Here is a 16,234-nt window from a genome sequence, read left to right as displayed (position 1 = left end):
GAGAGGAAGTGATGGCGCGGGGTAAAAAAATGTTTTACATTTTATTTTATAAAGAAATAATTTTTTATAATAGTTTTTAAATTTTTAATTTTAATACTAATAATTTATTTATTTTTTGTCAAGATTAAATGTTTTGTCTATGTGGAGTGTGATGTGAAAATTCTTTAAAATAAAAGAGAGAGTGTATCAGACATACCATGACGAAAGTGGTATAAGAGAGAGAGGTGCGTTTCTCAAACGAAAAAGTGATAGTTTAGGTATGAAACTCAAACTTTCAATATTTAGGTATGAAATTCAAAAAAAAAAATTAGATATATTTTTGACACTTATCTCAGATTTAAACCATTATTATAACTCTATTATTCAGCACCTAAATTTTAAATGATAGTTCAACTTATTGCAGGTACATATAAAAAAATTTTTGTCCAAATATATATAATATACTTGGTTTCAAAATGGTACTTCCTCCGTCCAGAATTGTTTGTCATGTTGCGCTTATTAAAAGTTAACATGACTAATTTTTAAAGGTAAATTAATTCACATTAATTCGATATTTTAAACAAAAAAATTAGACATTCTAAAACTATATAAAAAGTACTATAAACTATAATTTTTGCATATTAATATGATGAAAAAATACATCTTAAAATATTAGTCAAAATTTTTATAGTTTAACTCTAAAAATAGAAATCATGACAAACAATATCGAATATAGGTGATATAAAATATTAAATTATCTCAAAAATAATTATCACATACCAGATATATTAAGATAAAGACAATCCTAATATTTAATTTGACATTATACATTGTCTTCAAATTTTGAATATGCCTTTACTTAATTGGTATGGGATTGTTTTTTTTCCCTTGGGAGACATAATAGGGGTTTATTATTATACTTATATACGTAAATAATTCATCCACTATAAATGTATAGGATTTAGCTCTAAATTCAGTGTTAGTACTTCTTATCTATTCTTAGTTATATTATATTATATATATGTATATAATAAAAAAATTGTATGAATAAAGAATTTTGACTATATTCTCAGTAGGCAGCTGAAATCCTAGTTGACTAAATTATTCAATTTAATTATTATATTATCCATCTTGAGATGTAACATATAATTTTGAAAGGACATTCGATCGAATTTCTCTACGATGTTCTTTAGGATAAATATTTTTATGACTGCATTTTTAACAAAGAGAAAAAAAAAACATGTATCATCAAGTGATAGAGTTGGAAGAAATTAACCTTAGTTTTAACAGATGTAAGCAGTATTTTAGCACAAATAAAAGGAAAGTAAAACAAACATAGTATTCCATGATAATTATTAGAAACAAAACCATCTACTAATCTCTGATAATCCTTCTCTATAATGATATTTTATTATAATAATTAAATACTTTTAAATTAATTTTTCATGTTATGTCGTATCCAATCATTGAAAATCGCAGATCACTATTAAAAAACTCGCGAAATTCAGTCCATCATGACTTTCGTCTAGCAAATAAAGTAGTAGATGTTTTAGCTCGATTAGATTCCAAGCTACTAACTACCAACCAAGTCACCATAATATAACCCCCTTTTATCCAAACAAAAATAATTAATAATATGTATGATTTACTCGATAGCAATAAAAAAAAATCAAAATAAAAGACATTATTAAGTAAAGAATGTCCTTCGGTATGATTCATTTGGTTTGAATAATTATCATTTATAGGAATGATGCATGATCGATTCTCCCTTAATGTCTTCTGAATTGAGCCTGTCGCATAAGGTTCGGATCAGATCTCATGTGTAATTCATGCGCACAAAGTGACTCACCGAGTTGGTTCAATGATTGGAGTGTCTGAACACTGTTTCAACTTCCAACAATTTGAGACATTGCATGTGATATTTTTTGGTACTAAACAAGGTAGAGTATGAATTGGCAATTGAATTAATTAATTGTCCAAAAACAAACACAACATACTAAAATTTCTTAAAAAACATTTATTTGAGAATAAGTTGAGAAGACGTCAGAAATAATTGAAATCATCGATATTTTCCACAAGACGTTAAATTTGTCGAAATCTAACTCATTGATGTGATTTTTCAACTAAAATAAAAAGGCAGTTGGTATGCTTCCACAACGTATAATTCGACTGCTTTTAATATGGGTGAGATGATTGAGGTGACAATTAGTTAATGAATTAATAGTAATTTGTTTAATATGTTCAATGTTTTGATTGATTATTTTATTTATCAGAATAATTCGTATTAGTCAAATTCATTTCAGCTTGGCGAAATTTGAGCCAATATTTAACTCAAGTCGATCAATGAAAAATCTTATCAAAGTATTTTAATAAATATTTTTTTTATTTAATATCTATTTTGATCCATCTGAATTCGGTTCAATCTATTATTTGCTCATGAATATTGCAAAATTTCTATGTACATCTGTTAATAAACTTCGCTACTAGTTTTTTGATGATCATTTTCTTATAAAATATTAAAATTTCCTCTGCTCAAACTAAATATTTTAAAGCATTTAATATAATTTTCTTTGACAGAATGGTTATTGGAAAGTACTAAATGCTGAATATAAATATATATATATATATATTTATTTATTTTCTACCTGAAATTATTTTTATAAATTATCAATAGCTATACTAGTTGGAAAAGTAACCCTGAAAGATATATGAAAAATGCACTCCAATGCAATGCACAATATGTCGATTGCAACAAACAAACAATAACCTAAACACGCAAATAGTCAATCAAACACTCAACAAACAATCCAAATCTCCAAAAATTGGTGCATTAATTAATGATCAAGTGTCACATCAACTATTTGCGCTAGGTATAATTCGTAAACATGCTTTTTAATTTGGTTTTAATTCATGTTTATATCTTTTAATTTTAGGTGTGCATAAGTGAATTCTTAAACTTGGATAAAGTTGAACAAATAGACACACGTCCTATATGCATCCTACATGACAATTTGTGACTTACATGTATTACGTTACATAGGATTCATGTGTTAACTTGTTAAACTTTATACAAATTTACTTATTAAACTTCATATAAATTTATGTGTCTATTTATGCACATTTAAATTGGACTATTTGGGGTAGGTTTCTTCACTAGCTGCACTTAGCAGTTAGTTCTTATATATTTCCTAGTGATTCTGAACTCAATTATTTACTTCGTGTCGATTTTCTGAAACAAATATTAAAAACTGTTCAAGGTGTTGTCAACAAATTTTAATGTATGGAAGATAAACTGTGTGAGCATAATTCTCTTTGTTTTCTTCGTAATTTGAGGATGATAATTAGTAATGTATTTCTCGAACGTAGAATGATTTGAACCTCGTAATTTATTTGATCTCCATGTAAAGAGGATTGTGGATCTCCTTGGAGTAAGAATATTCCAGTCATAATCTCTTTATAAATACCTCAAGAGTTTACGAGATGATTGTTCAAAAAAACATATAATATGTGACAATAGCATATAGTTAGTTATCTTCTCAGCAGGGCAACAACCTTGATTTTGTCAATTAAAGCTATGAAACCACTTTTCATACACATAGTTCTCAAAGGAGATAAGAAAGGGTGGGCAGTAGGTACCATGAGCCCTCTATCCACATATCTATCCAAAAATAAGTGAAGTTCACCAGTTTCATCGAATGCTTCTACCCTCCCCACAATTCTTATTTAAGGGTCGAAAGAAAGTAAAATAATGGGAATTTTACATGTCCCCACTTTTATGGTAAAATTGGTGAGTTCAGGGAAAAAATATTATCAACCTGACGTCAATTCCGCTTTCAAAACCATATTGATCCATTTACGAACAATGAGAGAATTGAAGAAAAAGAATAGAGGACTACTGTATGTATGTTAGCTTAAAAACTAGTACTAGAAAATATTACTGATCTCTACATTTTTGTGTCGTGATGTCTTGAGGTAGTGAGGAATTACATGAGTGGAGTTCTCACCTACTGAGTAAAAAATCTCTCCTACTGGTATCTTGAAAAGCTGCAGTTAAATCGATCAACCACGTTTGAGGCCACATTAGCAATTTCATGTCAACATGTTATATGCAGAGAAAGCATGAATTCAATACGGCGTCATCTCAATATCAGTATTCCCCTCTGAATCGGGTTCATCTCGAGGAAGAAGGCCAAGTAGTGGTAAAGGCAGTAGGGAGCTGAGATTGCAGATAATTATTAGGAGAGCCAAGTTATCAAATTTGTCCTTGGTGACACCAAGGATGTGAGTTAGACCTGCACCAAGTAGGCCCCCAAGGGTACCTCCCCCATTGGCTATGGACATAAGGGTTGCAAAGAAAGTAGCCTCCATTCCCATTGGACATATTCTTGCAGCTAATACAAGAACAGGCATGAAGAAAGCCTGAAAAGAAGTATAAAGTTAGACAATCCAGGCAAACGATACCATTATCCTCTAGTCTCATAAGTATCAAACCTACTGATCAATCTGATTTTCTCAACCAAATTTAGAGATTCCGTCTTTTTCTGCCTTCGTAGAACTCTAAAATTACTTCCCGAAAGCTGGCATTACATTAAAAAGGGTAAATTTCTTAGGTCAACCATGTGGTGATCTTACAAAGTTGGAAATTTTAGGTAACATTTCAAGTACCAACAATGTTATATAGGTGCATCCTTCAACATTTAACTAACAGTCCCTTACCTGTGTAGCCTGTCTCTTATTAAGGTAAGACTATTAATCAATTTAGCAGCACTTTGAATCTAGACTAGATTCTTAATTAATGCAAGAGTCCAAATAAAAGATAATGAAAGTATGAAAAAGAAGATAGCTATAAGAGGTTAACTAAAATAGCTAAAAACAGAAAAAGGGAAGGTAAGAATATAAATACTTATCCGCACAAGGTGTTTACCCAAAATCAATACAAGTTACCATGTTAAGTGATTTAAAGAAGTGAAATTATATATTAATGAATCATGGCTAAGTAATAATTGTACATATTTCAAACAAATGTGCATTCACTGGTATAATGTAAACACCTGGTACAAGTAATTTTTCACCTAGAATTGATAGTGTCACAATACACCTGGATTTAAAGCGATGGCAACTTCCCTGCATCTTTATGTGCAACACTATATTTTCTTTTTAGAGATAAGCGTCAAAAACACACCTAAACTATCTCCTTTTTTCTAGTTTCATACCTAAACTATTGAGAGTGTGAGTTTCATACCTAAACTATCACTTTTTAGTTTGAGAAACACACCCAAGTGGTGTGTGTAATACACTCTATTATTTGAAAGAAAACTTTGACACATGGCATTTCACAGGGATAAAATATTCCACCTTAACAAAAATTAAATAATAAACTATTAATATTAATTAAAAATTAAAGATTAAAGTATTATTATCTATTAAAAAAATTTAAAAAATAAGGTTAAATTGTTTTTCTTACTCCATTCCACCACTTCCTCCGCGTACCCCCCCCCCCTCCCCAAAAAAAAAATAAAAAAAAAAAATTGATAGTATTTTATTTAAAAAAAAATGAAATTCTACCCCATCATGTGTAACCTCCGCTCCTAATTTTTATTCTTTTTTACATTTTTCTCATTTTGTCTTAGATATGTATGTACATATATTTTTAGAAAACAAAGTTTCTACTAGTGTACCAAATATGACATAAATAAGTAAAAAATTTAAAAATATCTTGCAGCGGCAAGTAAAAAATATTTTCGATATGTATAAATCTAACACAAAATGAGAAAAAAAAAATTGAAAGCGGAGGGTTAAATGGGGTGGGTAGAATTTTTTTTTTTTTAAAAATAATATCTAAATTAGTATTTGAAGGTGGGGTGGGGTGGAGTGATGGAGTGAGATAAGAAAAATGTTTTACATTTTATTTTATAAAAGAAATAATATTTTTTGGATAATAATTTTTAAATTTTAAATTTAAATAATACTAATAATTTATTTAATTTTTGTCAAGGTTGAATGTTTTTTTTATGTGGAGTGTGATGTGATAATTTTTTAAAATAAAAGAGAGTTATTAAACACACCATGATGAGAGTGGTATAAAAGAGAGAGGTGTGTTTCTCAAACTAAAAAGTGATAGTTTAGGTATGAAATTCACTCTCAATAATTTAATAATTTAGGAATGAAACTCAATAAAAAGGTATAGTTTAGGTGTGTTTTTGAAACTTATCTCTATTTTTTATGACCGTGGTGTCCAGGCCAACTTTCGCGCACCATCCTGCTACCTCCACCAGCAACATGTACCAAGTAACTCAAGAATAACCTAGTGTTTTTTGTCCCCACTGGGAATTGAACCTGAGACTTATGTGCACCACTATTATTCATAAGTCATTAGTTTTTCAGCTCAGTATTATAGTTCTTAACTAGAATCTATTGCTGAATTCCAGTCCCTACAGTTCTTAACTGGAATCTGTTGCTGAGTAGAATTCTCGCAATCTATAGACATACGAAATTCCAAACTGCTTTACACTATACTTATCAGCCAAATACCCTCTTTAGTTAATTATAATAAGTTTCTTTCCAGTTCCATGTTGACTGTTATGTCCTGTCAATTGATATATGTGCTTTCAATGCACTTCTTTTTTTATGTGATTAACTGCAAATATTTGGACTATAAAGTGAGTTCAAAATTCAGAATGTTCTTTCTATGTATATTAAGGGAATCACAGAAGTAGAGATTGTTAATTGATCTGAGAAGCAATCCAAACCTAGGCCAGTAAAAGACAGAACCAAGACAGATAATTACCTGACCAAGAACAGATAGAATCAAGGAATCCCCAATTGAAAACCACTCATCACTAATGCCAAACTTTCGGTTTAATCTGGTTACCAGCAGAACCTATCAACACGTCAATTACACATAAATCAATCAAAATTGCCGGAAAGGACCAACAGGCAAGACACAATAAAACAGAAGATATTCTGGACATCTACCTGTGTCATCCCAAGAGCTGAACCAATAATAGTTGTCACAAGGAATATTTTCCTTAAAGGAACTTTCTTTAAGAAACCATTGTAAAGTGCAACACCAATAAGTGATGCAACTGAAGTAACAAGCTTAAGGCGGCCTAAAAATTCTGGAGTGAAACCAAGTTTATTGGTTCTACAATCAACAAACTTCAGTTTAAAAACTTGCATCTTGCATTTAATAATAATCTGAACAAGAGACTAGAAATTGAGCGTACATGAAGAAAAACGTAGCAGAACCTGACTGTGGTGTTGTCTGAAATAGGAAAATAAATAGTGTGGGAAGAAAAACATTAGGCTGCTTAACAGCTCCCCATAACTGGATAATGCTACTTTTTGAACTCTGAAAGAAGCCATTTCTTAAAGAGAGATTCCTTGCTGGGCCAAGTACAGGCTCCTCTTTCACAAGCAAAGATACTGCAGATGTTATCAGTGGAAGTAATGCTGTTACACCAAAAACGGACCTGGAGGAACCAATGCATAATTAACTGACCGTCATTAACATTGCTCAGACCAACATAGGCTACAATATCTCAACAGACTGAAAAAATATATCATACCTCACACCATAAACTTCCACAAGGGATCCACTGAAGTAAGAACTGACAATTCCACCACATGCTGAAGAACCCCAGCAAAGTGACTGAAGAGATCCTGACATGCTTTGGGACTCACCACGTGCCCTTTCAACGACCATGGAATCTACAACCTACATCATACCTCAATTTTATATCCTGGATAAATAGGAGAACAAAAGAAGATACCAGCTGGAAAACAACAAGAACACTACAAGCAAAACAAAAGATAAAATATTTGAGCAGCAAAATTTTGCTCTCCCCTCCCCACCAACCCCAAGTATGTAATATTGCCAAGATCTCAACACAAACATGAATGATGATGAAGGAGCTGGGTATAGATTATGACACCAGCTAACCCACACTTATTGATATATAACTCAGAAAGATCATTTATCCACTTTATATACTTCCATATCAAGCATTGAGAATTCATGGTGGTGAGTTATTCCATTTCAATATGATAAAAGCTCACTCTAAGCTACACTGCTATGCATTTTCTTCTAGAATAAAAGAAGTGACAGCATCATAACCTTCTATATTCTTATGGTTATGATGTAAATACCCATCATTCAACAATGAAGAATTATCATGTTTCTCAGAGGAAGGGGTTCCTGATAACAGATGCCAATAACATTTCAGCGACAAAAATCACATAATTTTAAGAGATCCAAATTTTGATTGATTAATCAATAGTACACAGAAAATCAACATTAAAAGTGGAACAGACAACATGTCAGGGTTGGAGAAGTCATTTGGTACAAATAGTGAGTTCTGTCTAACAAGGTTAACCTTAACGAAGCAAATTATAGGTTCGGAAACCATGATCAGGTCATTTGCCTACTCAAATTAGCGACAACCCAAATATAAAGGGATGATGCATGTTAATATGATCATTTTCATTCATACTTCTTCTGAGTGTAAATGATAACAGCCCACAGATAGAGAGATACAACCTGAGAAGTACATGCTGCTTCATACACGTCATTTAGATAGTAGTGTATGTTCCTTGTACAAGTTGGACAAAACACTGCCCCTTAAACCATGTTTAATATACCATAGGAGTTAAACATGTTCTTTTTGTAGAAATCGCTGGTTAAAGATGTGATTTTGACTTTGTCATAAAAAAAAGATGTGATTTTGACTATTCTTATACATAATTTCTGGTTGTAATAGTTTAATAAGTTTTTTTGGATTTTCAATGATGTTAAAGACGTAAGCAGACAAAAGATTATTCTCACTGACAAATTAAACTTTAAGAAGATGGTCACACAACAAAAATATGTTACTGAAGCAGGCAGAGATTCCGAGTTCAAGTCTCACTACACCCTTCATTAAAAAGATTTCACATGTTTGACCCATGATAAAAAAGTTCTGGATCACATGTGAAAGGCATATTGAAGTCATCCATGAGTAAATAAAAATCAGCCCTCTCTAATAGTCAAAGCTTTTAATGAGGTGTTCATATAATTGAATAACCGAGTTATTGAAAACTTATCCTATTTAACTTTTTTATATCGACACAGCTGTTTACTAGACTTTAACTTCAGATAATGTCTCAGAGTCTCAGACCTTATCTCTGGTCCCTTTTTCCAAGGATCTATCTGACTGGCTTCCTTCAAAATTTTCAAAGGCTTTTACAGTTGCTTCAATCCAAGTCAAGCTAAGGTGTAACTAGTAGAAGTTGTGAATATAATGCATTGGCATGGATGCAGGACAAAGAGAATTAATTTTATGGGACGGAGCTGTTAATAAGCAGGTTTTCAGTTCACAATCTCTTAGCGTGTCCACCAATTGTGAAGGTCCAAATCCCAAAAAACCTCTTGATAAGTCAAAAACAGTTTAGATAAATGATGTAGCACACAGGCTTGCATTATTGTGACTAGGTAGCAAACTTAACACCACTAGTCAGGTACCTGAAACCAACAAGAATCAAAAGGAACTTACAACATCTGAGAAAGCAACAGAAAGAGAACCAATAAGTATGCAGAAAGCAGCATCATACTTGCTGTCTACAAAGGTGGCCATCAAAAACCATGAGAGTGCTCCAAGAAGTCCAGATAGTACCAAATATGACCTTCTCCGGTATCCAAAGAGTGGGAAGGAATCACTACAAAAGCAAAGCCAATGTCATGGCAAATTAGTTACTACAAACAATTAGTTAGAAGAATAAGGATGAAATGCGAACTGAATCAAACCTGATGAATCCATATAACGGCTTTATAAGCCATGGCAATGATGAGAAACCAGATATCACAGCTGCCTAGTTAGCCACAAATAATGTGTCAGTCATTGTACTCAATTCCAAAGAAGAGGATGCCACTGACAGAAAATAAAATTGGCACCGAGTCAAACAGTTTCCATTTTAAAATGCCCTTTATCAACTGAAGAAAGAAATGCCGAGGCAAAGATTGGTAAATTGGAAATATCATTCAAAATCTTTACAGAGAACTATGAAACAATTTCAGAAAATGATATGCCTAGTTTCATGTTTTCAGGCCCTAGATGTGGAGGATGAATACAATGCCCACAGGCTGATTCATATTGTCCAATCAACTGAATTTATTGATCTGAGAAGAAATAGATAAGAAAATGTTGAATGACCATAAGTATAGTATACCACTGGTAAAATCACCTCATACACATAACACTTCTAAAGAAGAGGAGGATAGCGTGTATACATAAACATAAATGCACAAGTACATTTACATTTATATAACTTTTTGTGATGAATGATGATGTAATAGGCAAAAAGGAGAAACTAATATAGAAATATTTCCTGAAGTCCAATACTGAAAATCTAGATGTAGAAAAATACAACAACAAAAACTATACCTTAACCAAAGCTAGTAACATAATGAGAGACATGATGGAAAAGGAGGAGAATAAGAAAACTTATGAGATGAACCATTTGTAAGTGGAGATTTTCATTAAAATAAGATTTACATTAAAATAATCTTGTAGTTCAAGCAACTGACTCTTAATGTATCTTAGATTCAAAATCCACGTTAAACTTAAGGACAATATCATTAGTTTGCCAACTGAAATGAGCTTTTTCAGATAAAATATAAGTTTGTGGAAGTTCAACCAACAATGTAAAGAAGTGTTCCCCCAGAAGATTGCATACCTCTGCAGGGTCTAGGTGTAGGTCATCTTTCAAATAAAAGCTAACAGCAAGATCTGAAAGGCCTAAGACACCTTGAACAAAATATACCATAGCAACTGCAATGTTATCTGGGGTTAGTTCCACCCCGAAGCATCTGCCTGAGCTAATAGAATTTTTGTCCTTGTGACAGCAAGTTTTATCAGATGAACTAGAATCTTCATTGCTAGTGGTTGTCAGGAGATCTTCATTTCCTGCAAATTGATCAGATAAGGAAGTTTTATAAATAATCAAACCTATGTCGACTTCTGTAAACATGGATGACCCCTTATGCTCTTACATTCCAATGTGCTGATACGTGTGCATTATAGTGGAAAATTCTAGTACATAGGAATGTGGTATACCTAATATCAAGAACCTTTTAACCGGAATGTCTAGGTTAGCAAAGAAAAATCTGCTAAAATTACACCACGGATTGATATGTTTTACTTCAACGAGTAGCTGCTCTTCCATTTTAAGAGCACACATGGGTTTAAGACAGTTGAACATTTTGAAGTATCAATCCGTAACATACACAAATACTCTAACCATACCGCAGATAAAAAAAAGGGGTATTTAAGTGGAGAAGGGTAAAGAGATGGGTCTGGGTGGACCCATTATCCATCGAGTTTCAGAGTGTGCGCCACATTGGTCCTTCAGGATTTCTTGGTTATCAAAAATAACAAATAAAAATTTAATCCCATGCTGTGAAAGTGGGATATCCAATCAATCAATTAAGTAAGCCTTGATCCGAACTAGTTGTAATACTCCATATCCATTTCCCCTCCAATTGTGAGCACTATGAAAGAGTTATGATTTCTCATCCACGTATCACTCTGCACTTTAAGGCAGAGCTTTCCACTGCTTCATAAAGATTCTCATGTGTCTCCTTAGTTTGATATGTTTAAAGCACCATAGAGAATCTTCTAGAAGTTTTTAACATGCGAGGGATAGGGACTTGATTCTATATTACATGCACAAAATTCTATGCAGAGAATTGAATTTGCATGAACTATTTGTTCCTTGTATAGTACACACAAACAAAGTTGTTATGCAGACAATTTAATTTGGATGAATAATATGTTACAACTACTTAAGCTGCAGTTAATGCTTAGCAGTTTCCGCGTCTGAAAATGGCAGTGATCAGTTTTCCATCATTTCCTATAGCATGACTAATACGGATTACGTCTTAAACCATATTGATTTGGTACCTGTATTTTAACAAACAGATATATGGGGGAAAAACACGTGTGATAAAAGGATGGGCTGGCCCGTGACACGTGATTAAGTCAGGCCGGTGAGATGCTTACTCCAGCTTACGAAAATTTGGATGGATCATCCCTGGTGCTGCCTCAAGACAACCAAGGCTGCTTCATATCCGGGTAGCCAACAGGACCCTTAACAGGGAAGGATCACTTTACAGTTGGAACACACTCATAATGATCCTTGGATAGATCAACAACCATTGTAGAGTCTTACGCCAACATGCGTCCAATCAGCCTCAAACCCAATGTCATAGTCCAGGCATGTGCCATTTATTAGTCTTTTCAGTGCTAAGCGAGTAGTCATTTCACATTGAAAAGACTGATCGACTATTTCGGCCTATAAAAGAGACCTCTCAAAGCAGGATAGGGCATTCAGAAAATCACATAAATAACCAAGAAAACCTTTTCCATCTTATTTTCCGAGCTCTTCCATGGAAAAAAACTCTCAACCTACTTCTTGCTTGCATTTTCCTGTTCCTTTGAGAAATGTCAATTCTTGTATTCAGTTCCTCCCTCGGAGATTTGGCCGAAAGAAAATGAACATAATCCACTTGCCTTTAACCACTTTTTACAAATTTAACATTTAACCAATAAGACATTTCTACCAGTACACAACATACAATCTCATTTCCCAGTTATCAAACTCGCAATCATAACAATGAACAGCCATGTACTTGAAAATTGGAATTCGTAACCGTAATTCTATTTCCTTTCCTAGAAATTGAGCTAATAATATACAATAATTTTACTTTTCTTTTTCAATTTATACCTACTGTAAGATGCCGTAGCAGAATTAACCACATATACTGCGTAATACAAACATATCGTCAATTATGTGTGTAACTTACGATCTGTAGAATGAAGCAACGGTTCAGCATCATTGTCTTGTTGGACTGGGTCTTCCGGCATTGCAACGGTGACTGACATTTTGATGTCAGGTGAAGATGACGACGGAATGCCGTTTTCCGGCGAATTAGAGCAAGGATCGGAAGGGTAATATTGAGAATGTCAACGTAGCCATTTTAAAACTAATTTTTTCTGTTCGTAGTTCGTAGTCCCCTCTGGTTTTAATAAGAAAAATGGAATATTAGAATGACTTCATAAATATTTTCTAAAACATAGTTTTTATCATATGAATATCTTATAATATTTTTCATTAATTTTTAATTATAATTTTTTTATTTTATGGTTATGTGATTTAATGTTTTACAATTATAAATTTTTTGATTCTCCGTCTTTAAAAAAAGATCTTTAAAAAAATACGTTAGAAAATCATCATGTAACTTTGTAAACGATGGAGATTTGATCTTTAAGAAGCAATAAGCCTGAGCATCATCATTGGATTGTATATATTTCTTAAAAAGTTAATGAAGGGAGTATATATTTCTTTTGTGTAAAAAAAAAAAATACTATAGTATCTATATAAGGAATTAAATTTTTATGAGGTTATCTTATTTAGATATTGTTATTTGATTTTTAAATATTATATATGTCTTTATTTCATAACAATTTTTTTTAAATAATTGAAATTCAAGCAAAATTAAAATAATCAATCTTATATCATATGAAACTTTAAATATAACACAAAATTGTTAAACTTAAAAGATTTTATATACAACTTGAACTGATAAAGACATTTTGAAATCTTTATTTTAAAAGAAATAGGTAGTCGACTTTGAGGTTAGAATAAAGAATTTTTAGAAGTTGATAAAATAATTTGTGAAACTTCAGCATTAATAGATGTGGTGCAACGAATAGAGTTGTTTAATTTTTAATTAAAGATCTTGAATTTGAGTCTTGAGTATAAAAAAAAATCATTGATAAACATATATTTCGATACGAGAAGGGGTTTACTATGATCATTGCATAGCTAGCTACAACACTCATCCAAAGTTTGACTTAGCCAAAACAATGCCCAAAGACTCCCATTTGATCTTTCTGTGTATATTTAAGGGAAATCACAGAACTAGAGATTGTTAATTGGTCTGAGAAGCAATCCAAAGCTAATCCAGTAAAAGACAGAAGATTACCTGACCAAGAACAGATAGGATCAAGGAATCTCCAATTGCAAACCACTCATCACTAATGCCAAACTTCCGGTTACTAACAAAACCTATCAATGTGTCGATTACACATAAATAAATCTAAACCGCCAGAAAGGGCCAAAAGGGAAGACACAGTAAAATAGATGATATTTTGGGACAGATAGATACCTGTGTCATCCCAAGAGCTGAACCAATAATAGTTGTCACAAGGAATATTTTCCATAAAGGAACTTTCTTTAAAAAACCATTGTAACGCAACACCAATAAGTGATGCAACTGAAGTAACAACATTAAGGCGGCCTAAGAATTCTGGAGTGAAACCAAGTTTATTGGTTCTACAATCAACAATCTTCAGTTAAAAACATGCATCTTGCATTTAATAAAAATCTGAACAAGAGACTTGAAGTTGAGCATACATGAAGAAAAACGTAGCAGAACCTGACTGTGGTGTTGCCTGAAATAGAAAAATAATTTGTGTGGGAAGAAAAACATTAGGCTGACTGGATAATGCTACTTTTTGAACTCTCAAAGAAGCTATTGCCTAAATAGAGACCCCTTGCTGGGCCATGTAACAGGCTCCTCTTTCACAAGTAAAGATACTAGAGATGTTATCAGTGGAAGTAATGCTGTTACACCAAAGACGGACCTGGAGGAACCAAAACATAATTAACTGACTGAACCAAAACACAGGCTACAATTCTCAACAGACTGAAAAAATATCATACCTCTCTGCATAAACTTCCACAAAGGATCCACTAAAGTAAGAACTGACAATTCCACCACATGCTTGTTGAGAACCTCCATTAATGGGAGTGAAGAAGCTTTAGAGAGTATTTGGGAGAATGAAGAAGTATATATCATTCAATCTGTATGTTGGTATATATACAAGATGATGAGAAGGAAAAATAACTAACTAAGATTCTTTCTCTAACTAACTTGTAACCAATTTTCTAACTAACATTTGTAACTAACTTTTGTAACTAACTACAACAACTAACTAATTTATTTACATTGCTTATTTACATGATCTCAACACTCCCCCTCAAGCTGAGAATTGAAAAATATATTTTTCATTACAAGCTTGTCAATCAGCAATTCATGTTGAGGCTTGCACAATCCTTTAGTGAGTATGTCAGCTTGCTGCTCTTTAGTTCCTATGTGTTGAGTTTGAATAAGTCCATTCATAATCTTTTCCCTTACAAAATGACAATCTATATCAAAGTGTTTTGTCCGTTCATGGAAGATAGGATGAGCTGCTATTTGAATGGCAGCTTTACTATCACAAAATAGTTGAATAGGTAGCTTAACTTCTATTCCCAACTCTTTGAACAACCCTTTCAGCCAGATTATTTCAGCTACTGTGGTGGCCATGCTTCTGAACTCTGCTTCTGCAGAACTTCTTGAGACTGTATTCTGTTTCTTTGCTTTCCAAGACACTAGAGCACTTCCCAGCTTGACTATGTAGCCAGTCACTGATTTCATGGATACTATACATGCTCCCCAATCTGAGTCACAATAAGCTACAAGCTCAGACCTGTTGTTGCTTGGCATAAACAAACCAAGACCTGCTGTACCTTTTATGTATCTCACAACTCTAAGTGTTGCTTCCATATGAGAGTTTTTTTGTGAGTGCATATATTGACTAAGTACTTGAACTACAAAGGCAATATCAGGCCTAGTCATACTCAAGTACAATAGTTTGCCTATCAACCTTTGATACTTTCCATAATCATCAAGAACTTTATCTTCTGCATTCATTCCTGTGCATTTATCAAACACAGTGGATGTCAGCTTGTGATTGAATTCTAAGGGAGTAGATGCAGGTTTACACCCTGCAAGTCCAAGCTCAGATACAAGTCCAAGTGCATATTTTCTCTGATTCATAAGAATACCATCTGCATTTCTGGAAAACTCAATTCCAAGAAAAAATTTCAACTCTCCAAAATCCTTCATTTTGAACCTGTAGTGTAAGTTTTTTCTAACTTGTTGTATCAGCTTTAAGTTGCTCCCAGTGATAAAAAGATCATCTACATATACAAGTATGACAAGAAGTTCTTTCCCTACTTTCTTTGTAAACAATGAATAGTCATAATGAGATTGCAAGAACCCCATATCAATCAGTGCTTCAGTAAGTTTTAGATTCCATTGTCTAGGGGCTTGCTTTACTCCATACAAGGACTTGTGAAGCTTGCAAACCATGTGTTTCTCCCCCTGGTTTGC

At 32.8% G+C, this 16,234-nt stretch overlaps 1 protein-coding gene across 2 annotated transcripts; it reads right to left on the bottom strand.

Annotated features, from left to right (window-relative positions):
• Nucleotides 1-3,771: 3,771 nt before the first annotated feature.
• LOC107021595 (folate-biopterin transporter 1, chloroplastic-like) lies at nt 3,772-13,034 on the bottom strand. Of its 2 annotated transcripts, none has more exons than XM_015222288.2 (9): nt 12,818-13,034; nt 10,690-10,919; nt 9,761-9,825; nt 9,510-9,672; nt 7,548-7,696; nt 7,206-7,451; nt 6,955-7,123; nt 6,767-6,859; nt 3,772-4,398 (listed from the first exon to the last, which is right to left on the bottom strand). In XM_015222288.2, the coding sequence occupies exons 1-9, from the start codon at nt 12,894-12,896 to the stop codon at nt 4,105-4,107; spliced, it is 1,488 nt and encodes a 495-aa protein (XP_015077774.1). In that variant the 5' UTR covers nt 12,897-13,034; the 3' UTR covers nt 3,772-4,104. The 2 variants fall into 2 exon arrangements, with proteins under 2 accessions (XP_015077774.1, XP_027773273.1); XM_027917472.1 differs by lacking the exon at nt 12,818-13,034 and adding an exon at nt 12,015-12,792.
• Between the last annotated feature and the right edge of the window lie 3,200 nt (nt 13,035-16,234).

The sequence above is a fragment of the Solanum pennellii genome, chromosome 6 (genome assembly GCF_001406875.1).
Source record: "Solanum pennellii chromosome 6, SPENNV200".
NCBI lineage: Eukaryota > Viridiplantae > Streptophyta > Magnoliopsida > Solanales > Solanaceae > Solanum > Solanum pennellii.
Note: the sequence above shows the minus strand (reverse complement) of the source record. Positions and strands in the feature narration are given on the sequence as shown.

Bases quoted from the DNA above. Each gene is read 5' to 3' on its own strand.
- LOC107021595 (XM_015222288.2), bottom strand. From the start codon at position 12,896: ATGTCAGTCACCGTTGCAATGCCGGAAGACCCAGTCCAACAAGACAAT. The intron at 10,920-12,817 runs GTAAGTTACACA...ATCAATTTGCAG, and splicing joins GTTGCTTCATTCTACAGATC to GAAATGAAGATCTCCTGACA. The intron at 4,399-6,766 runs GTAATTATCTGT...ACTTCTTTTCAG, and splicing joins TTCTATCTGTTCTTGGTCAG to GCTTTCTTCATGCCTGTTCT.